We start from the raw sequence: 23,934 nt of genomic DNA on the forward strand, positions 1-23,934 counted from the left end.
AATTTTGGCAGTCCGATCTGCTTTTGCACAAAGAAACATAACATTTATTAACAATAAACAATAAGGCAATACTTGCTAACCTCCTCGCACATGCTCATGCACGTTACATGGACGCTTAGATGGACGCGAAGACGGTATTATGTACGCTTGCGCATAATAAAAACCAATCAAAACCAGGCACAGTTTTTACCTCGTCTCCCTTTCTTTGTAGCTTCATCCCACTGAGATTACACTCCATCCATATATTCCCACATTCATGATTAGCACGTAAAATAGCGGGTCTGACAATCTCAGAGTTCCTCAGACCCGTTAGTTCTTGGCTTGACATTGCAAATTAGTTCCATAGTTTCCACTACGAGCCTCCACCGTCCTATAATGAAATGTCGAGTCGTGGTATGACTAAACGATAGGGTCGGACTTGATTTTATTTTTAAGAAATGCAAGTCAACGATAAGTCAGAACACTTATTTTCAAATTAATACTGCATAACGACAATTAAACCTATTTAATATAATCCACTGATTTGTTTTATATAGGAACATCTAAGTAAATATAATGTCGTATTATTATTATTATTATTATTATTATCGTACTTTTATATATATATTTAATATGTGTGTTTATGTATATAAATTAATTGATATTTCTGGATTAATTATTTTATTATTTTAGGAAAGTTAAGCCCGTTGAGTTTTTGTGGTCGAGAACAGTATAACTGTTTAACCTTCATATATCTGTATAGAATATAATAATTCAATATATATATATAAATATAATTTAGTATATGTAACAAAACATGTATTTCACAATCATGACGCGCCGAAATCGCAGCGGCCGAGTACGGAATCCCTACTCGGCGAAAGGAGGGAGACACGTCGTTATTTACCCTCGCGCGACTATCTGCTCGTCGTCACCCATATGTCTTACATAATACGTTTGCTAAAAATATGAAAGTAGCAATAAGCCGCCAGTGAACGTACGAAAGCGCGAGTTAGAGTTTCATTGTTGCGCGCCGAAGTGGGAAATCGGCGATGATCGGCGAAGGTCGTTGAAACCTGAGGTGAGTCGTGTAAAGAAGCGACCTTTTGCAGGGTACAACGTCAACCCTTCGAGCACTACATCAGCATCATGTAATGTGTCAAGTAATTCGCGAATAATTTTGCTCGTGCGCGGTTGCGTTGCTCGACGGATGAACGGACGGAGTTCGAGCGAAACGGCATTTCGAGCACACGACATTACCGAGCATGCACATATGTGGACAGCGCAAAGTCCGAAAATCGGGACATAAGATGTTTTTAAAACATCTTTAAGACGTCTTAAAGACGTTTTGTGTCTCGATTTTCGGACTCTGTGCTGTCTGGGATGCTAATCCTTATGTATGTTATCGTAATATTCGAGTTAATCGGACGCGGACGGACGGTCGGTGGCGAGGAGGAGGATGTTTTTCGCAGACCCGATGACGCACGCGGCGCGTTTTTATTTTTCTTTCTTTCTTTCGATTCGTCAGAATGGCGGATGATAAGATCGCGTGCGGAAAGAGTTCGATATTTGTTTGATGTCATGCGCGAACACGATCAAGTGGGTCGGTCGTTTGAAGTTCATAGTACGGAGACCGTGACCTCGGAGATTCGGCGGTGCTTGCAGGTTCTCAATAATTGTTTCGTCTGTTTCTGTTTATCTTCTTCTATGCTTCCTCCTTATCGTGCAAAATGCTTTTATACTCTTTGACGTCCTTTAGGACGATTTAAAGTAGCTAGTTCGTAAAGTGGCAGATTTCCTGAGGCAAAATTAAACGGCCCTTTCATAAGTTTGTTATTTACCGAAAAAGAGACCTTCTTGTAATTTTATTTAATTATCGGAGCAGTAAATTTGAATTTCGGACGAAATTAGAAGAAACATACTCGCAATATTATAAACAAGGAGATGTTATTAATTTTCTTATCTATGCTTTGTTCATGTGTTGGTTGAGTTAATAAAGGTGTACATGTAATGGAAAATGTGATATATAAATATTTAAATTTACATATACATGTACATTTGTTACGTAAAAAAATGGTCGAAAACTTAAATTCTTCCATAACGTTTCTGTATTAGTTATTAATATCGCATAGTAGTTTTCCGTTAAAATCCCAAATGTGTTAGAAGAAATTAAGGTTTAGGATATTAATTTTCCAAGGGACACATATAAAAAGTGTCATTTTCAGTTGCAAATATCTCAGCTTTTGAGTGGTCAATCGTTTTCAAACTTTACAGACGTGTAGATAATATAGTTTAGTGTGTAGATGCTGTACGGTAAATAGTATTTTTGTCAATAAGCACCTGAAATTTAAAAGGATTCCTAAGAAAAGTTAGTTTGACAGACCAATTATCTTAATGCTCAGATTCAGTTACGAAAAATTATCTTTCTCGGAAAGGTCGTGTTCGACGTGTCCCGATTCCCAGATAACGAGTCGTGCCGAATATTTCTACGAGCGTGACGCACGCGATGCGTGCTTACGCCAATCGAAAGCGCACGAGCGACCCAGGTGGAATAGAAAATTATGATAACGTCGAAACGACGAAAGGACTCTCTTATCGATCATGATTCGATTTTATCATTTTCGATGAAGATTTTCCATTCCAGGGAAAAAGAAACGTTTACATATAATCATATAAAATTACATATAATTATACACAACTATACGTGACTTATACATGAATTTTGTTCCTATAAGGCTACACATATAATTATATATGTCCATACAAAATAAAAATACTGTTGAATGCAAAAAAAGGAGAAATTAGTTTGTTTCAATTAAGTGTTTACATCATGGACAGCCATAAACATAAGCATTTACTTCAATTATATTCATATAATAACATTTCTTAGGTGTGGAACATATATCATATTTGATTACATATGACCATATAAAAACAAAATTCGTATATAATCGTTTTCTCCCGGGGTTCTACCTGGAAATCCTTCGAGTGCTCGGAATCTGCGTCTGACCTAAAACGATTCGAAGCGTTCGGGTTTAATCGAACGTGCAAGAAAACAAGACTGGTTTAGGAGAGTCACTGGTTATCGACGAGCGTGATCGCGTCATCTCAACGGAGATAATCGGAGGTCGGGGAACAAGCCCGCGCCTGCGTCTGGGATACAGTCCAGTGACATCGTGAGATTTGTACCGCAGCTTCTGCAGTCGGAATAAGGATCTCCCACTGGTGCGGTAGAGAATTGCGGCGCGAATCCAGTGACCATCTCGATAACTTAATCGACGTGTTTCTGCACTTAGAACACAACGGGAACGCTTCTCGACAGGGAGATAAAGAGACCCAGGTAGAATAGGATAACGCGATAACGTTAGAATGACGAGAAAATGATCGAAAAGTGAGTTGCCGTTAAAAAATATTTCATACATAATTGTGTATAAATATACATATTGTGGATAATTATATTAAATTATGTATGAAATTTATCCATATATAATTATTTAATACTAATTATATATATATATATATATATATATATATATATATGATTAGATAAAATAATCTAATTGCTATTGAGCATCTTTGATGCTGTAAAAAACTTGTAGTCGTTTCTTTTACGTTGAGACTTAAAAACTTGTTGGGACCTTGCATGTGTAGAGAAAACAAATTTCATAACAGTAATTAAATAATTATGTCTAATCATATCTACACGGAAAAAGAAATCTGGTTGCATTAACCAGAAAGGGAACAATCAGATGCGTTCTGGTTGAAAAAAAAACAGAATTTCCAGTTCTCACGACCCAGAAATGTAGTTTTTAAAACCAGAAATTTTGTTTCCTTCAACCAAAATGTATCTGGTTGTTCCCTTTTTGATTAATATAATCAATCTAATCATACATAATTATGTATGATTAGTATTAAAGAATTACGTATGGACAAATTTCATGTATGATTTAGTATAATTATGCAATTTCATGTATAATTTAGTATAATTATGCATAGTCACGTATATTTTTACACGATTATGTATTAAACATTTTTTAACGGTTTTTACTACATTTTTAAATGCTTGAAAAATATCCGGCTTTTACAATTTACTCGCGATTTATTTCTTTTTCTTCCCGCGAACGACCGAAAAAAGTGGGAAAAACGCGAATTCTGTAATTTCTCCGCAGATTTTCTCAGATTTTCTTTCCGAGTAAAAATTGAAAGAAGCGGGTTTTTCCTCAACTACACATTTTATGATCATTTTCCCGTCGTTTCGACGTCACCGTCATTTCCCATCTTATCCGGGGGGAAAGAACGGCGACGGGGAGCAATGTGACGTCGGCGTGCGCGGAGGAGCTTGTTCGCTCATCCCCGGGTATTCGGTGGAATCACATCTCTCCTCTCGAAGAGTTATCGTCGGCCGATACTTCGTATCTCGCGAAACAATCGCACAGAGCGCAAATCGAACGCCTGGCGCGTTCATAAAGGCGCGCCAGCACTTCGCTCTCTCGGTTCGCGAGAGCTCGTCCTCAGACGGTCCCCAGGTGGCGCGATCACTGGGGATCGAACTCCACCTTGACGCAGTGGTGGTTCGAATTTGCATCGTCTCCCTCCTCTCCGTCTTCCGTTCCTCGTGCAACGTAACGTTCGTGCCTGGTGAGATTGACACGTGTGAATGTGTGTGCGTGCTCGCGCGATCACCGGGATCGATCGAGGACGATTGTGAAGCCGTGGAAACGACGGTTGAGCCGTGTTCGTGGACAGCAGGTGGTGACGTTCGAAGGAGGTCGCCGTTGGGTAGCCGCAGAGGGGCAGACGGGGTGGACAGAGATTGTCTCCGAAGGCGAGGAAGACCGGACGACAGATCAGTAGAGACGAAGACGACGAAGAAGCGGTAAACGAAGATAAGAGGGTGACTGCTGAGCATGTCGCACGCGCGTCTGCGGAACGCCGCGATCGCCGGCGGCTGGTCGTCCAGGACGTCAGCGGCGGCGGTTAAAAGACCGACCAGGGACGGCGGTAGCGGGGCGCTGGTTGCGCGAGGAGTAGGGACAACGGCGGCGGATAGGCGCGCCGTTGGCAGGCCGGTATCCCGCTCACCGATGCTGCTACGGCCGCTCATTCCCTGTCGCGGTATGGCGGTTGCCGGGTCCGGCAAGGTCCTCACCGGGGACAACGTGTTTGAGAACCTGCGCAAGATGGAGTACGCAGTGCGGGGGCCGCTGCTCCTCAGGGCGCTGGAGATCGAGAAGGAGCTGCAAAAGGTAAGGTAAGCCTTTTCTTGAAGGGCGGAAGGGCTGAGCGCGCCGACTGAGCGGGAGGACGCGACGCGCGTCAAACGCGAGGTTGCTATGGTGAAACGCCGATTGTGGGTGGTGAGCGCGGAGTGAGCGGCTCGGCAGGGGCGAGGGGGGGGAGAGGGCCGGAAAGATAATCGGTAATTGGCAGGCTACTGCGGAGTATATAAATGTGAGCGTGAATGAAAGTTCGCCGCAGGGATCGAATGTAATCGCGTGTCGGTCTGGTCGAAAAGGCAGCTGATAGGCCTGTTTCCTGTCTCTGGATCTAGCTTGCATTTTTCATCGTTAGAGGCAAATATGTAAGTATCTGGCGTTGAAAAGAAAAGAAACGAAATTCCGATACAGTCCTGGTTTGGGAAACGGAAAAAACAGACCTCTAAACCGATTGGTTTCGCCTTTGCATGAATTTATCTAATGGGTAAGTCTGAAGAGCGTTCTCATACACGGGAAAAAATTAGTCTTGGATCCAATAATAGATATTCTTATATGTTACGTCCTAAAAGAGGATGTACGCAACAAACATCGCATACCCGCGCACTCGCGAGGCTTAAACGTACTGGCAGGTCTGTGAATCAGATCAAAGTTCGAGAGGCCCATTTACTCCAGAACGTATGTTAGGTGGTCCTTTATTTAGGTCAAAGAACTTAATCTCTTTACCTAGGATAGGACCATATGAGTGTTGAAGGGGAATTCAGATTTAAGTAATGAAAAGGAAATGAATGGATAATTTTAACAACTTGGTTAAATTTAGGACATTTTGAATAAAACAGTTTATTAATTATACTAATAACATAATTTGGTTCTCACATGGATTAATAATAGTGATAAATTGATGAGAAAAGTAATTGTAAATGATACAATATTTAAAAGATGAAACAGTTAGCTAAAGTTAAACAATGAGATATATGGGTTAACATTAAACAAACTTTTATAAATCAGCATTATTGGAATAATGCAAATACAAGATGAAGATTAAAGTAAGATTAAGTAAAAAAATTAATCCGTGTAACTTAATTTAATACAATCGGATTTAACGTAACAAGAATGTTTAACGTATCGATATGGCGAGAAAAATATCATTATATAATACAAGGAAGATAATAATTACGCAGTGTATGTGTGTGTTTTAAGGAGTGAAGTGGGGTTGGAGATTGGATTGAAACGATTAAAAGTCATGTTTAAATATGAAATAGAGATTTACGATTTAGGTGAATCGACTGTAGTGAATAGTACGTAGAACATGGGTTCGTTAATACTCAGCAGAAGAAGAAGAAGAAGAAAACGGATTGACTGACTGACTGACTGTGGAGTGGCCAGAGAGTAAGGTTTTATAGGAAAAATTTTGGGGGTGGCGGATGACGATCGCCAATGAGAGGAGTTTTCGTGGAAAACGGGGAACGGATATGGAAGATTAGAAAACGGACGGATCTGTTGGGAAACTCATGACGCATTTGGTGGCGTATGATCACATCCTTTTTACGGTAGCGCTGTTTCCTGATCATAAAAAAGGAATTTGTTGCTCCTGGAGTAACAAAACTATGCGCCTTACGCGAAGGCGGCAGAGATGACAGATACGTTGGGAAACACACGGTGCGTTTAACGGCGAGCCATCGTAATCTTATCCCCTTCACGGTAGCGTTTGCCCGACGTCCATCTGCTTCCCAATCATATATAAAAAAAAAGAAATTCGTAGTTCCCGAGGTATCCAGGACGTAACATATATTATATATAAGCAAGAATATTTATGATCAAAGAAGATTTTTAAATGTCTTGAATTGAGAGTTTAAGTAATGCTTGTGTCAATATAAATTCATTCGAGTCACGACTCAGGCTGGATCTTGAGTATAAAACCATTTTAAATTTATCTTCAAATGTTTGATTTATTTTATCATAAACGTGATGATAATGAGTGTAATGAAAATGATTAAGACTAAGATATGACCACGACTACCGGCTTAAAAGTCTTCTAAGAAGATTATATTAGTGTCCCATAAATTTCTTCCGCGCTACGCTATGAATAACTCTAGATGGCTGTGTTTATATAAACATGCAGGCTTATCTCTTGGCCGTTTAGGGCATCGGTTTCAGTCGTCCCAGAGCTCTTTTAAAGTACGTTTCATTGGTGACAAAGTCTCTTTAAAATTTTTTCTCTACGCCGTTCAATATGGATAGCCAAAAGAAGCATTTGCGGCATGTTATGGTTCATTGCTTTAAAAAAGATAATAGTGCAAAGGACACTGCAGACGATATTTGCACCGTTTACGGGAGTGGTACTACGACTATTAGGACCGTCCGCAATTGGTTTAAGAGATTTAGAACTGGCAATTTTGACTTGAAAGATGAAGACCGCAGCGGCCGCCCAGCAACGATGGATACGGAACTTTTCAAGGCTATGCTCGCTGAAAATCCTCGATATTGTGTGCGCGAGTTAGTGGATGCCACTAACATTCCCAGGACAACGGTGCATAAGCATTTAATCAAGATGGGATATGTGAATCGATGTGAAGTTTGGGTTCCACACCTATTAACGGAGACCGGCCGTATGAACCGCATCTCTACGTGCGATTTGCTTCTCCAGCGACATGAAAGAGATCCTTTCTTAAAGAGGCTTGTCACTGGAGACGAGACTTGGATTTTACATCAAAATGTACATCGAAAACGCACTTGGTTTAAGGAAAATAGACTTTCAATTGTTGTGAAGCCTGGACTTCATCCGAAGAAAGTTCTTTTGTGCCTTTGGTGGGACTGGAAAGGTGTAGTCTACTACGAGCTCCTTCCTCAACGTGAAACGATCAGCCAAGTATTGCAATCAACTCGATCAATTGAAAACCGCCATAGCCGAAAAACGGCCAGAACTGACGAACCGACGAGGCGTCGTTTTTCATCACGACAACGCAAAACCGTATGTTGCGTTGGTCGTAAGACAAAAACTATTGCAGTTTGATAGGGACGTTCTACCTCATCCTCCGTACTCTTCAGACCTTGCTCCATTCGATTGTTACTTGTTCCTCTCGTTAAAAAATTCTCTCCGTGATAAACGGTTCAAATCCGTAAGCGAAATAAAAACGCACCTTGATGAATATTTTGCAAGTAAGACTCAATAATTTTGGAAAGAGGGCATAATGAGGCTTCCTGAGAGATGGAAGAAGGTAATAGAGCAGAACGGTTCATATATAACACAATAAATCAACCTTAAACAACAAATATCGTGTATTCATTTCGCATCATAAAAAAGGAAGAAACTTATGGGACACTAATAGTACTCTGGTACATAAAAAAGGAAGGAACTTGGGAGACTAATAGTACTCTTGCTTATATCTATTCTTGACGTAAGATTAATTTTTTTCGTATACGGAAATAAGATACAAAAATATGTAAAAATTATTGGTGTACTATTGAAGAACAATAATGTGCCGGAAATTTTTTCGTATTCTTGCATTTCATTTCCACACGGGAGTGTTCTTTTGATATTTATCCGTTAGATAAAATTGAGAGAAGGAGAGACGAACCAAGTGTTCGTATTTGTTCAATATGGTCGCTGAAGAGCCGAACATTTCGGCCGCTTTTCCCTACACTTTCCGTGTTTTATTTTCTTTTGACGCGTTTTTAGACGAAGTAGGCGGTCGCATGCATGGAGAGAACGTTCGAAACGAAAAAAATATCAAAAGGAGAGAGAGAGAGAGAAATAATGTGTGTCACGGCTTATCTCACTTTGAAATATTTTTTACGTTACGTTAGCCTGCGGCCTGTGAGATAAACAATGTCCAGATTAAAGCGACATTGAGTATTCAGGATCCACACCGTTTCGAATCCGCGTTTTTAAACGAAGAACGAAGATTGCACGCTACAAAGTTGCCCGAAAAAGCCGGTTCCACGGTGTACGGATACAGCCGATGGAAAAATCAGTTCATCGATTACACATCCCACATGTCCGTTCTCGTGATTAATATTGATACGAACGCAGCTGAAGCAGATACAAGTGAATACTTCGACTGATTCGTTCGATGACTCGTCATGGCCACGTCTTGTTATCGAAGGCTATTCGTTAATATTGATATAACGAGCGGCTGAAGCATATGCAACGGGATCCTCGCAACTTACGGATTCTACTTATAATCGATATCTGGGCGCATATTGATTCACGCGATTACTAGTCGCATTTTTTGCCATTTTGTCGTTATCAGAGGCTATTTATTAATATTGATACGAAGATTCGAAAAACGTATGCAAACTGATATTTCCGCTTATCGCTGATATTCGATTGATTAGCGCGCGATTCCACGCGTCGTGGACGGCGCGTTTCGTCATCGGGAAGGATATAGGAAATAATACAACTGCAGGATAGCGTATTGGGATGTAATATATAGCGTATGTGGCGTGCGTCGCGTAATTGCGGTCGACGAAACCAGCTGCCAGCGTCATCGACTTGCCGTCGATTTACGCGCGTTCGGACAACGCGTGTGATTCGCGCCTCACTCTCGCTGTCTATGAACTAACTTTTATTATCGCGGCTGGTACCCCTTATCGCGTTGACGTTATGAGGGGAAATAAAATGATGTTTGCGAAGGCAGATACTTATAATCAACGGATAAGCTTAAGTAGCTTTAAAAAAGTCAGTAATCCCGTAAAATTATCTTTCCACAAGAGATCGGTTGAATTAACGCGATGATGAACGGACCAAACGCGTTTTCGCGTTGAAAGGAATTTCTGGTTTTTCTGGACAAAATTTAGTTCTTAGAAACCAGAAATTCCGCTTTTTTCAAAAAGGTTATACGTGTCGTATTTTCAATGACATACATACATGTAGAGGGAGCCATTTTTTTAAATTTGGTATTTATCAAGCAAAATTATATTCCTATATATTTTACTGCCTAAATAATAAATGTTAATTCGAAACGAAGTTAAGTTGGTAAACACATGTATAAAATATTACAATTATGGGAATTATTTTTTTGTCTTTCTTATTAATGCTATATTTATACACTTATCAGTTGGTCTAATAGAGATGCACAGATAAACTACACTAGAAAAAGATATAAGTGTTTAAATATACATATATGTATATTCGAATATTATTACAAATTTTGAATTTTATACCTATATTTTCAGAACAAAATGTTCAGTAATTCTGAAATTTATGAATTCTGATTAAACTGCTTCTTATCAAATTAATTATCAACTTCTTATCAAACTTCTTATCAAACTAATGCGCTTTATAACCTTCTTGCAGTAAAACGCATTTATTTCGTTCATTGTCATCCCAAGTAGCACATGTTAGTTTTGTATGCGTCTTTTTTAAACGTATGTAATGTTTTGTAATCATATTACGTATTTTTCGAGAACGTATATGAAACTAACTGTGCTACTAGGACATTAATTCAACCGATCCTTCTTTGACAATTCTTCTCCTCGTTCGTTTTTCTCCGTTAATTACGACTGTTGTGTCGATAATTATGATTATTATGCTAGTCACTACACGGAGATTGTCTCTCGGCAGAAATGCAAGGTGAAAAGTACGTCCAGCGTTTTTGGGACACCCTGTATCTTAAGAGCGTTGGAAAAGTTACACTTTAAAAATAGGAACTACATCCGCAACTAAAGCAACGCGAACACTCGGTGTTTGCTGCAGGAAAATATGTTTCATCGCGATATATAATTGTGCGTTGTGTACATTGGTGTGCGTGATAATCGCATCGTCAGTGAAGGCTTCTTTCAGCTTCGAACACAATTGCGTAACAGCCATCGTGCGATTACATTGTGTGAGTGTTGCCTGATTTCCGGAGAGAAAAAATACTCTGATTGTATGCCTATTTCCAAAATTGAAATATTGGCCCTATGTTAACCTTTAATTCTACAATATATTGTATTAAGAGCTAAAATATTAAAATAGGTTCAATTTTAATTCTAGTAATATGTAATATCTTAAATGATATCTTAAATTTCCGTTTTCGCTGTATTTAATGTTAAAATAGGGCGATGAAGGTAGCATTAACATTCAATTTGTAGAATTAAAGGTTTAAAAGAGAAGTTAAAAAGTATCAGTACCATTATAGTTTAGAGGAAGAATTCTGTATGAGCAATAAATAGTACAACATAAATGAACAGATAATCGTCGCAAGAAAAAAAAGAGGAAAAGCCAAGAGTGGAGAAATTTAGAATAAAAAGTGAGGTTAGTACGTAAAATAAGACACATTTGTGCGAACATGTACGTCCAAGCGGATGAAGTGTGTCGTTCTCCTAGATTGGACGAATTTGCGCGGCAAATTAGCGCGGACACGCGATCTCATTATTCCCACCTCTATTTAGCGTCATTTTCACGCGTGTTGCCTTTCACGCCGATCGCGTCACGCCGATCGTTAAATCGCAATTGTGTCTGCTCGCAGGGCGTCAAGAAACCCTTTAAAGAGGTGATCAAGGCCAACGTGGGGGACGCTCATGCGATGGGCCAGCAGCCCATCACGTTCCTGCGGCAGGTGCTGACTCTGACGGTATCCCCGAACCTGCTGGACGACCCTAGCTACCCGGAGGACGCCAAGGAACGCGCGAAAACGGTTCTCCACGGTTGCAAGGGCGGCAGCGTGGGCTCCTACTCGGAGTCCGCTGGCATCGAGTGCATCCGCAAGCATGTCGCGCAGTATATCCAGGAACGTGACGGCATACCATGCGACTATCGCAACATCATCCTGTCGAACGGCGCTTCCGACGGTATCAAGGTGTGCAGATTTGTTGATGCCTCGTTGCTCGCCTCGCTGTTTATGACGATTGGAGGCGGTGTTCATGATCAAATTTTATATTTAAAATCGTCTTTATCTTAAGATGTGACTTTAGGGTGGCCTTAACAAAATGGCTGACTTGTAATTTTAAGATAAAATGTTCCATATCCTAAATCTTTGTCTGAATTATCATTAAAAAAAATTTTTTTTTTTAATTATACAGCGATTTGTCGTCAGTCATGAACAGAACGGCTTTTTAGTTTAAAGGTCTATCCAGGCCTTCTTCCTCTTCAGGCCAAACTTTCACAATTACATATTGCATACGTATAAATCAAATCAGCCAATCATGATCCATACAATAAAAGAATGTCTTCTATATTAGACTGTGAAGCGATAATTCTAGGTGTAGGCGTTGGGGGATTGCGAATTGAAGATAGGAATTTGAGAGCAGAGAGAGTCGAAATTGGAATTGGTCGATTGAAATTTTAATCTCCAATCCAGAACTTTCAACCCCCAACAGCTAGTTTGATATAAGCTTGACATTTATTTAAGCGAGCGAGCGACCGTCTCATTCGTGTCTGCTTCTTCTTCGGGGAGGAGAGAAAAGGATACGTAGAACGAGACGGTCCGGCTCCGCCGAACGAATTCAATGCCTCGTGCGATTCTCAGCTGTCCGACTGGTCCCTTTTTCTTCTTTGCAGTCATTCCTGAAGTTGTTCAACGAGAAGATCAACGGCAAGCCATCCGGTGTGCTGATCCCAATTCCACAGTATCCTCTGTATTCCGCGACGCTCGCAGAGTTCGGCCTCACTCAGATCGGGTATTATCTCAACGAGGAGAACAAGTGGTCCTTGGACCTAGACGAGCTGGAGCGAGCCCTGAACGAGTGCAAGGGAAAATGCAATCCTCGAGTGCTGGTGGTGATAAATCCCGGTAACCCGACCGGGCAGGTACTGACGCGCTCCAACATCGAGAACATCATACGCTTCGCTCATAAGAACCACCTCTTCTTGCTCGCTGACGAGGTCTACCAGGACAACATATACGACAAGGACAGCGCGTTCCATTCCGTCAAGAAGGTGATGACGGAAATGGGCGAGCCATACTCGAAGATGGAGCTCGCGTCCTTCATGTCCATCTCGAAAGGTACGAGTGACGAGGAACGGAATCAGGGACATCGATCATTTCTTACAACTATCTTAACCGAACGAAATTAAAGTTTGCGACCAAACCAAGGTCGCTGATTTGTCGGACTAATCAGAACATTGTTGACAATCGGGAAATTTTGAACTGGTGGGAATGTTAAGTGATTCTCCCGGAGACTTGATTACCGAAACATTTCGTTTGCAGGCTACATGGGCGAGTGCGGGATACGTGGCGGCTACTCCGAGATCATCAATATGGATCCGGCGGCGATGGCGGTGTTGCTGAAGTCGATCTCCGCGATGCTGTGCCCCACCGTCCTCGGCCAGGTCGTGATGGACGTCGTGGTGAACCCACCGCGGCCGAACGAGCCATCGTACCAGCAGTTCCAGAAGGAAAAGGCCCAAACGCTGCGGTCTCTCGCGGAGAGGTCACAGCTCGTCGTTGATACGCTCAACAGTATTCCCGGGTTCAGGGTGAGTCACCTTCGAGAGCTGGGCTCGGTCGAACTCTCTCGGTGTCACGTCGAGTTCTGCTAACGCTCTTCGTCTTTCAGGCGAACCCGGCGATGGGTGCGATGTACGTGTTCCCGCGCTTTCAACTGCCACAGAAGGCGGTCGAGGCGGCCAAAGCGAAGGGCCAAGAGCCGGACATCTTCTACGCGTTTAAACTACTGGAAGCCACCGGCATCTGCGTGATCGCCGGCTCGGGCTTCGGCCAGAAACCCGGCACGTACCACTTTAGAACTACTATCCTGCCGCAGAAGGAGAAAATCAAAACGATGCTCGAGAGCCTGAAGCAGTTCCACGTCAAGTTCCTCGAGGAGTACAGTTAAACCAAACATCCCTAGACTAGTGCTGCCAATTTCGACTATCCGGCTACCCGAATATGCGATTGCTTTCAGATTATATCTGTTTATTGTTTTTGTTAATTTTTTCTGTTGATTTTATTGTTTTTGTTAAACAAACAAAGAACGAATGAAAGTATTATTATTTCAAAATTATAAGATTGAAGGTATTCTCCTAGCCTTTTTTAACATACTAGATACAGACGCTCGTGCTATTTAGCTAAATATTGTTGCACGGAGAAAAATCTCTGTTTACATAGCAAAATAAGCACCTGACTAAAATTCGTTGGTGAGGAGATTACATACTGTCAGGACGCATAACGCTGTGTGCGATGACAGTAGCGAGTCGAAGTAAATGACTCTCGTCGAGATCTCGGAAAAGAGACGAGAGATTTTTATAGCACGCCGTTCTTTTTAAAAGGAAGAAATTGCATGCTTTTTTATAATATTAAATTATATTAATTATAATATTAATATATTAATAAGTTATAATATTAATATATTAACGGCTCCGCACTTTTCGGTTCAAACGCGGGCAGCCTTATTTTAAGCGTTCGTACGCTTTCTACACGTGAAGCAACTTGCGGCTATTCAATTTTGTAGAAAGTACATCAAAGCGAGGTATCTTGGAATGATACGACGAGGTGATACACGGCGATAAAAAAAACGATTTTTTCAGTTATCTGGAATAATATTCGTAAATATAAATACGCTGGTAGCCGAATAGTACCCGGGTAATACCCATGGTTTTGAGTATTCTGGCAGTATTCAGATATGGAAATACCCGGATCATATCGACAGCACTAATCTCGAAGGGAACGAGGATTAGACAGGCGCGAGGGAATTGTACGATAGGGTTTGTGCATACTCACATATGAGGACTAGTCTCTCTCGTTCGAGCACGCGAATGTGTAATATTTTTATTACGGTCAAAACACCCACTGTTGAAGATCATTATTCAGCGGCGTGTTGTTGCGCACCGAACTGTATAGAAATTATAAATTATAATCACACTCTTTCAAATTGTATATGTATAAAATGTAAATCTCACCGGACGACGACGTACAAGAATATGTGTAAATACTAGTGTCTCGAAATTGTTATTGTTATGCCAACGACGGGGTTAATGCGTATAATGGATGGATTGTGGTGGAGCCCACTGCTAATAAAAAGAGAACAGCAAAGAAGATTTTGATCCCCCAGAATTTGCCGAGCGTCTCTTTCGCCAGTGATGCCAGAAGTCTGCCTCGGTAGCGCGCGCGGCAGCGTGTCGGGAAAAAATTATTATATATGATTACATATAATTATATAAGATCATATATGAATTTTGCCTATATACATGGTTACATATATAATCATATATGTCTATACGAAAAACAATGATGATTTGTCATCTAATTAAATGTCGATTTCATGTGCTGTCAGAAGCATTTATTTCAATTGTATTTACATATAATTTGTGAACAACAGTATTTTTTCGTTGCGGACGTATATGATTATACATATAGTCATATATGGATAAATTTCACATATGATTTTTTTCCCCCGGAGTGGAAAAGATGGCTCCCGTGTGTGCGTTCTGGCACCACTGCTTCTGCGACTCCAAACGTTCTCGCGTCGTACGTAGCCGCATGGCGAAAGCAAGCTCCTTATGATACATGTATGTCTTATCGCTAAGCCGCTATTTACAACATCTACAATTTGAATCGAACCGATCAGAGGTCCGCGGCGAGCCTTTCTATCTCATCCACGAAGAACTGCATGTCCGCCTCGGTCACTCCCGAGTTCTGCAGCACGAGCCTGAAGAAGTTGGGCATCTCCCTGAGCGGCTGATATGTCATCAACATCGTCCCAGCGCGCACCATGCGTTCCTTGATCATCGGCGCCACCTGCGACCGTCGTAGCGTTTTGATTAACGACCAGACGAATGATACAATCGAACTTGTGTTTTATCAGACATGAATTTCCGAATCTTTGGGATTCTCAACGCGTAGACTATCGTCTCGTTGATCTGCATAGAGAACATGTGAATACACCAATTTTAAGGGCTGGTTGTTCCACCTCCGGATAAATTTATCTAAATGGATAAATTTACTCCAAGATGGAACAACCGGATCTTTGATATCTGAAGACATCTTAAGGAGGCTCAAGCTTTGAATTTTTCTCTGGATTCTCTGGGTCTCGTGACCGACGCGTTAATTGTTTCATTTCAAGACAGCGCTTGTTATTGAAAAAGTTACCTTGTGCATCGCTTGGTCCAGTTGTGGGCCGGTCAAGTCTCTCATCGACGGCGGCACGTAGCGGAAGCAGACGTTAGTGCACTCCGGCTCGGCGAGCAAGTGCCAGCCATCACGCGTTCTCACGAGGTCCGCGAAGTAGCGCGAAAGCGCGAACACGCGGTCCACGTGCGCCTCGAGACCGCGGGTGCCTTTCGCCTTCCACATATACCAGAATTTGACCACATCCGCCCGTCGACCGCACTGCACATGCCGGTCGCCGCAGTCGTAGGACGCATCATAGAACTTATCGTTCTGGAAGAGATAGCTCGCGCCGCAGCCATGCGCCGATTGCAATAAACCTGCAATTCGTGCCGCCGAGCCGGACTTCGTTAATAAAAAAGAGATTACACAAGAATTGATAAGAAGATCGCAACATCGTGCGATGATTAAATATATTTAAATATGATTAATGATATAATCAAATGATTCAATATATTTAAATTTATAATTGAATATATTTCAATGTATTATTAAATATATTTAAATATATTTAATTATCATATCATGTGAGTATTCTTTTATCAATTATACATATTTAAATTATATTTTAAATACATGTTATTAGAGATAGGAAGAGAGAGAGAAAGAGAGAGAGAGAGAGAGATTTAAATATATTATTTTCTTTCTCTACTTCCACATGTCTGCCGTCGAAGGTTACCGACGTTAAAAACATGGAAAAAAAATGTTGGTTTATTCCAAAATGCTGTATGAGTTTCTTTCATGTTTGCACAACACTTGGTTGTCGGAACTAATAAAGAATTCGTATCAGAACTAGTAAAGAAACGCTTATTTGCTGCCACTTTGGCATACTTTGATAACTATCTACAAAATCCAATAAAGCTAATCGATCATTTTAAAGTTGCCGTCAGTCGAGCATTTTCTGCTTTATCTTGCCAACGCAGGTAGAAATTATGAATTTATCGATTATTTTTGAACTACAAGTTATATAAATGTTGATATTCGTGTTGGCAATTCTTATTATTATTCGTCGATTAACTTAGTTTCGGAGTTTGGTGAGAATCAACCACAATGAGATGTGTAATTAATTAAAATATGTTATTAACTATTGAATTAACCTTCGTGACGGAGCAACAAGGTGGAGCACTGCTGAGGCGCGGCGAGCAGTTTGTGAGGATTCCAGGTGACCGAGTCGGCGAGCTCGACGCCGTCCAAAAGACCGTGATACGTCCTGGAAACGAGAGCACCGCCGCCCCAGGCGGCGTCCACGTGGAACCACAAGCAGTACTTCCTGCACACCTCGGCGATGTCCTTCAGCGGATCGAACGCGCCCATTACAGTGGTACCCGCGGTGCTGGACACCATCAACGGTGTGGCACCCTCCTCGATGGCGCGGACGATCTGCGCCTCTAAGTCGGATACCACCATCTTGCCCTTGGAGTCGACCTTGACCAAGTACACGTTGTCGTAGCCGATACCCTGGAACGCCGCGAGCTTTTTCACGGAGTAATGCGCGTCCTCCGACGTGAAGATCACCAGCCGCGGTATCTGCGACAGTCCGGTCTGCTTTAAGTTCGGATACCTAGGTGAATGGACAAGCAGAGGCGTCTTTAGCTTTGTGGGAATTTCAAGACCTTCGTAAATAATAATTGATGAAAAAAATAATTAACATTTATATGTTAACACCCGGGAGAAAAAGTTTTTCATAATTATACATAATTATACGTAAAATATATTTATGTATAAATAAATAAATAAATATATATATATATATATATGTATATATAACATATAATCATCTCATATATAATTATATATAGTTGTATCTAATTATATATCTACTTATATATTATACATATTATAATTATATATATCTAACTTTATATAGAAAATCTTTTCTCGGGCATGTATTTAATGTTAATATTTTATATATATATTTTATCATTTTATTTATAGTTTTAAAGTTTCGGAAAAAGACCATTTTTTTCTCTATTTTTCCACGGATTGTTTGGTTTTTCGTCCTCTTTACGGAAATAAATAAATGTGGCAGGCTTTAACCAGACACACGTAAATTTTTCTAAACGAACTTTTGTATACTTGGGACAGAAACCGAAGAAATCCGCGGAAAAATAGGGGGCAAGGGAAGGAACAGAGTTTTTAATTCGAAACTTTAAAAACTATAATCTTATTTTTTCTTTTATATATACTTTATATATGTTATGAGATATATATTAACATATCCTGATATAAATTATCTTGTTCTATTTTATTACATATTAACATGTTACACATATTAAATTTTTTCTTTGCAGAACCAATGGACAGTTACCTATAGTGGCGCGCCAGGTTGATGGCGTATCCGTTCGCCATGGAGCCGCCTGGGCAGAAGAGGCCCTCGCCGCCCTGCCAGCCGATTATGCGACGCATCTCCCGCAGCACATCTTCCTCCATGAGAGAAAACACTGGAGACACCTCGTAGGTGTAGACGGACGGGTTGAGAGCGTCGGTGAGCCATTGGCCGAGTAGGCCGTACGGATCCAGGCTGGAGTAGAGCTGATTGACGAAATGCGGATGGCCAGTCTTCACGCTGTACTTGATGACGTTACACGTCAACGTCAGCAGCTCCTCGTGGCTGATGCCTTCGGCTGGCAGCGAGAGGTCGACGACGGAGCGCAGATCCATGGGATTCACCCATTCCACCACCCGCTCCTCGCCGGAAGTAGACTGCCCAAAAAGTCGGTTAGTCAACAAACGGTCAGGTGAGTCAATGCGGTCTCGGTCACGCGGTAGGAACGCGTGTTTCTGCGAAGCCGTAATTCGATCGAGAGCAGCCCCGGGTGCACCGGGGATGACGAAATCAGAATCGTGTCCGAGGAACTCGATCTCGCACGAGCGAGCGAGCGAGCGAGCAAACGCGTTTCTAGCTACCGGTGCCGTTTTTTTTCCCTGTGTCCCTGGTCGAGCACCTGTATAATTTGCGTCTAATTTGCCGGCGCGGAAAATGGCGCATAACAATAATAATAATGAGAGATCGATACTAGCGGTTTATAATAGCCGCGTCATTCGTAACATGATAGTAACTCGATTGCTATACTACACACACCGGCTCACCGCACAAGCGGCGTAATTATGCCGCATTCGTGATGAATGGAATGGCATTAGCGTTAGAAAATGCGATCGTGCGCTAATTAGAATCGTGCGCTGATCGAGATGTGTGCCCACGCAGGAGATATCCTCGGTCCGGGCAATTTGCACAATAATAATGTAAACCCGTACGCGCGAAGTACAAGTAATAAAATATATATATATATATATTTTTTTTTACTTTTACTTCGTTTTTACGGGAAATACGTTTTCGTCGGGGATTCTTTATCCTAGATTATCCCCCGTTCCCCCTAACTTCTTTACATTCTCCTACTTGCGCCACCGAGGATCTCTCTCTTTCTCTCCTCCCTCCCCATCCCCCTCTCTCTCTCTTTCTCTTTCTCGGAGTATTTGACATTAGCGTAACGATGTGTGAATTCAAGGCTCCGTAGGCGCATCGTACGCGTGTGCGGTCTACGCGAAAACGAGGTATTCGTGTGCACTACACCATCTTTGGAGTAATTTTATAGTCACGCGAGATAGAGAAGGACACCATAACAACACTCAACCAGTAAGCAAGAAGTCATTACCACAACTTTGTCACGATGATACTTTATAACACGCAACGTTTTCGAATATGTAGTTCTTAAGGTTATACACGACATCATTGTTAACGGCATTTGATCAAAACATTAAACATAATATTTCTACGGTATGATTTTAATATTTATATAGGAATGTTAATATTTACATAGGAATATATTTATATAAGAATATTATATTATCGAGTAACAATTGAAAAACATTTATCAAATCCATGTTTCAATATTTCGATCAATATTTCGATTTAATGTTTCTCGCTTACCGGGCAATAAACACCAGCTAATATTAACATTGTATTAATGTTATAATTTTTAGTTGGTGTCTACTGAGAATTTTATTATTATTAATTTTATTACTGTGCAGAGTGTCTGACGCAAGTTCCGCCATCACATACTTGTAGTTTAGGTAAATGTCAACAAAAAGGTTTTCTATCATCATTTTGCAAGTGACTAAGCAAAATTTTGAGTTATTAATTAAGGAGCCTCTATACGTGGTCATTTTCAGTAATTAATAACTCGAAATTTTGCATTAATTATTTGCGAAATAGAAGAGAACTTCCCTGCTTTAATCCGTTCTACCTTCACACGAGCATTTGGCCGAGGAGTTTCGGATACTCTGTGTATATTTCTTCTCAGAAAATACTTTTATTTGTAACATAACAAAATATCGAATCGAAAACTCTTTGTGTGTTTATATTTTTTTTTTCATTAAAAATTTTTGCTTTTTAGCAATCCCGAGAATTGACGGGGGGGGGGGGGGTGTGCNCTGTAGTTGCGGGGATCATCGTCAGTAAAAGGAAGACTACCGGAACACTCACCTGGAACACCGCTTGTTGCAACACGATCTCGAAGAAATCCCTGAAGAGCTTCTCGTGAATATCTCGACGAGGTACGCTGCGAAAGTTCCGTTTGTCAGTCAAGCTGCATTCCGGATCGTCGTCGACCGTCACTTCCGGGAGGAGCAGAGACGCGGAGTCCTGCAATCCTCCGGACACCTTTCGCTGAGACGGTGCGGGACTCATTCTTCCGGGCTCTATCCGCTCCAACGTTTCGTTGGAGGTATCTTCGTTGGCGGGCATGGTTTGCGACAGTATGGACCCGCGACAACGACGACGGTTTCCTTTATACGTATTAATTCCCGCGGACCAAGGACGCCTCCCTCCAGCGCGCGCTTTTCCACGTTTGCGACGCGAGCGGCGTTTCGACGATCGGCTCTCCGATGTCTGCTTCTGGAAATACCCGGAAGAACTTCCGGAGATGGTTTTTTCCTCGACCGTCCGGCCGATTCATACACTCGGACGGGCTCTTGAGATTTCTTAGCAGAGCAAAAGAACCGATGGGTGTCTGTGTTCAGAAAGGACAAGAAGGCTAAACGCCGAAGGTGAAGGTACGACTAATATTTGATCGAAAGTCGGTACGTATCACGCGTGCAAAAATTGGACCTTCATCTCGAATTATTCGCAACCTTTTTCTTTCTGTTAAGAATATATAACAAATGAATGGCGAATACCCGCAAAATATTAAACCGAGATAATGTGCTAGATATTCATTTTTCTCTTATGAGACTTTTAAGTTGTCAAGGAGAAAAATATTTAGAATAAAAGATTTCTTCGGTCTTTTTTCAAAAGTTTACAGGTGTCTCTGTGTATAGACTCGAAGAGAATTTTACAATATGACATATATAAGTAATGTAATTTAATGTAATATTTATTATTGTTTTTTTGTTAACACAATAATGAATATAACACAATTTTTAACTGTAACTTCTTAGTTTAATAACCTCTGGTTAATAATAGCGATTCTCGTCTGTCGTGGCAAATAAATCAATGAGAAGTAATTATGCAACGATCGCTCACGATCTCTTACGACCATGACAGGGAAAAGTAGGATCGCGAAGAACCTTCGAGTTGCGTTAAATGTTTCTCGTATATATATATATTTCTCTCTCTGTCTTCTCATCCCAGATAGCACAGAATGATGCATTCTTTGTAGCGTTAAACGTTACTCTCTCGTAAGAACATTTTTACAAAGCTGTCATTTTTTTTTATCATACTTTACGGCGAGAGCTGTAAGACTGTTGCAATAAGGTTTATTCACGACAACCAGGTTACTTACTACTTGCGGTCGAGGCTGCTGCTCGATAGAGCTTAGCTAAAATCGTTCATACGCTTGGATCGGACACTCATTACGGATAAAAACGTAATGAAAGTTCGTTTTGCATTAATTAAAATTCCGACGCTGCGACAAGACTCTACAGCTTCCGCCGCGCGACGTCCGAGAGAAAAAATGCGAACTTTGTGGAAATATTGTTACACAGGAGTAGACCAGACACGCAACATGGAATATTCATGGACCTATCTAACGGTAGCAATAGCGCTTTCGCGTTTTTTTTTGTCAGCGTGCCCGTCCTCGTTCCACGTGCCGCACCGGCAAGGCCACGCGCGATTCAATTATTAGTAAACTTGTAAAAGTCGGTCCGTTGTCGTTATATAGCAGATATTTTATACCGGAGTCTCTCTCTCTCTTTCTCTCTCTTTCTCTCTCTCTCCCCTTCTCCCTCCCTCTCTCACTCCTGTTTACACCCGGGAAAAAAAGGAGCGCCGAGCGAGGTTGTCGCTCGCGGGCGCATAAGAACTCCATTCGCATATTAAGCGCGTGCTGCATTATGTTCACATACTTCACATATATATAGAGTGTGTTGAAAGTGCATGCTGAAATTACCAGATATCTTTGTCAGATTTTTTGGTCGATTCGACATCGAATTCTTTCCTCGATGAAACGCCGACGCGAGATTCGTGATATCTGAATAATCAGCGTTGGCAAAGCCGCTTGCAAGTTAGTGGGAGACGATGAGAAATAGCAAAACCAATATGAAGAAAATTGTTGTAAAATTTTAATTCGAAAGTTGTAATGGGAAAAATGTACATTATTTAGAAATTGTACAGATTTCAATGTAAGTTTCTCTGCTAAGAGAAAGAGAGAGAGAGAGAGAAAGAGAGAGAGAGAGAGAGAGAGAGAATCAAGTAAGCAAAAAATCATTAACGTAACGTTATTACAATAATATTTTATAACAAGTAACATATTCGAATATGTACTTCTTGATGTATACAACGTCATTGTTAACAACATTTGACCCAAACATTAAAATAATATTTCTACACTATAACTTTAATATTTAGGAATATTATATTATCGAGTAACCGTTTAGAAACATTTATAAAATATGTCAAAATGTTTGTAAAATCCATATAAAATCAATGTTTTAAGAAGATTGATTTAAACATTTCTTGCTTACTGGGAATATTATCGGCTGAAAGAGCTGTGACCAAAAGAACATCCAGTAGATTTATAACCGTTACGGTTAGCACTAGTGTACATACACACAAGCCTATCTTTTTACTTATACCTGTTGTGCTACGATTATTATTTCTTTCTTTTCTTTTTTCTTTGTATGTACAGATATATAAATATATTAATATATATTTCATTTGAAATGCGCAATGAGTGCAACGAAGGGAGCAGATCCTTTTTTCTGAGTTCGGGGAGCACGCTTTTAGCATTATTATCATTTTATCAATAGTATATGTTTTCAACAACGACAAGTATATGTTTTCTCATTTCAACTTATTGCACTAGTGGTGCAGCGAAAACGAACAGACCTCTTGTTTCACGTCTAATAAGCGATAAAGATAGGATGGCGCAATAGCGCTGACAAGCGTGGTCCCCGAACGCAGGCTTAATTGAGATCGCTGAGTGAACGTGAGGATAACTCCCATGTGCGAACGCGGGAAACCGCGAGAGAGGAAATAGAACAGGAGAAGAAAAAAGGAGGAAAGTTCGATGCAGCTGTTATAAGCGGCAATTAAGCGGGTAATACCAGATAGCATCGAATTTCCTTTGACATTAGCGGCGCATTTGAAGGAAAATCCACTTTCGACCGATCGCTGATGTCATCATCTGACGTCATTTTTCCTGACTAGCGACCGCTGTCTCGTAGTCATTCAACGCGCAACGTCAATGCGAGGATTTACCCCAGTAAGCAAGAAG

General features: G+C 41.0%; 2 protein-coding genes across 7 annotated transcripts; one reads left to right on the forward strand and one right to left on the reverse strand.

Moving 5' to 3' along the window:
- Window positions 1–953: 953 nt before the first annotated feature.
- LOC106742862 (alanine aminotransferase 1) lies at window positions 954–14,992 on the forward strand. 6 transcript variants are annotated; one of them, XM_014616188.1, is made up of 7 exons: window positions 956–1,060; window positions 3,006–3,319; window positions 4,726–5,225; window positions 11,645–11,974; window positions 12,676–13,120; window positions 13,325–13,593; window positions 13,674–13,952. In XM_014616188.1, the coding sequence occupies exons 3-7, from the start codon at window positions 4,887–4,889 to the stop codon at window positions 13,950–13,952; spliced, it is 1,662 nt and encodes a 553-aa protein (XP_014471674.1). In that variant the 5' UTR covers window positions 956–1,060; window positions 3,006–3,319; window positions 4,726–4,886. The 6 variants fall into 6 exon arrangements, with proteins under 6 accessions (XP_014471677.1, XP_014471674.1, XP_014471675.1 ...); XM_014616189.1 differs by having other exon boundaries at window positions 973–1,060; window positions 3,050–3,319; XM_014616190.1 differs by having other exon boundaries at window positions 977–1,060; window positions 3,174–3,319.
- Window positions 14,993–15,441: 449 nt separating this feature from the next.
- Window positions 15,442–20,990, reverse strand: LOC106742864 (cysteine sulfinic acid decarboxylase). Its single transcript, XM_014616195.1, has 5 exons — window positions 20,706–20,990; window positions 18,531–18,925; window positions 17,320–17,783; window positions 16,205–16,542; window positions 15,442–15,853 (listed from the first exon to the last, which is right to left on the reverse strand). Exons 1-5 carry the CDS (start codon window positions 20,964–20,966, stop codon window positions 15,680–15,682), a joined length of 1,632 nt encoding a protein of 543 aa, XP_014471681.1. The 5' UTR covers window positions 20,967–20,990; the 3' UTR covers window positions 15,442–15,679.
- Window positions 20,991–23,934: the final 2,944 nt, after the last annotated feature.

This window comes from Dinoponera quadriceps, unplaced genomic scaffold (assembly GCF_001313825.1).
Source record: "Dinoponera quadriceps isolate SergipeBrazil2010 unplaced genomic scaffold, ASM131382v1 scaffold781, whole genome shotgun sequence".
NCBI lineage: Eukaryota > Metazoa > Arthropoda > Insecta > Hymenoptera > Formicidae > Dinoponera > Dinoponera quadriceps.

Coding starts and splice junctions, on each gene's coding strand:
- LOC106742864 (XM_014616195.1), bottom strand. CDS start 20,966: ATGCCCGCCAACGAAGATACCTCCAACGAAACGTTGGAGCGGATAGAG. Junction 17,784..18,530: donor AACCTGGCGCGCCACTATAG/GTAACTGTCCAT, acceptor CCATTCACCTAG/GTATCCGAACTTAAAGCAGA. Junction 15,854..16,204: donor TGGACCAAGCGATGCACAAG/GTAACTTTTTCA, acceptor CGACGGTCGCAG/GTGGCGCCGATGATCAAGGA.
- LOC106742862 (XM_014616191.1), top strand. CDS start 4,887: ATGTCGCACGCGCGTCTGCGGAACGCCGCGATCGCCGGCGGCTGGTCG. Junction 11,975..12,675: donor GCGCTTCCGACGGTATCAAG/GTGTGCAGATTT, acceptor TCTTCTTTGCAG/TCATTCCTGAAGTTGTTCAA. Junction 13,594..13,673: donor ACAGTATTCCCGGGTTCAGG/GTGAGTCACCTT, acceptor TTCGTCTTTCAG/GCGAACCCGGCGATGGGTGC.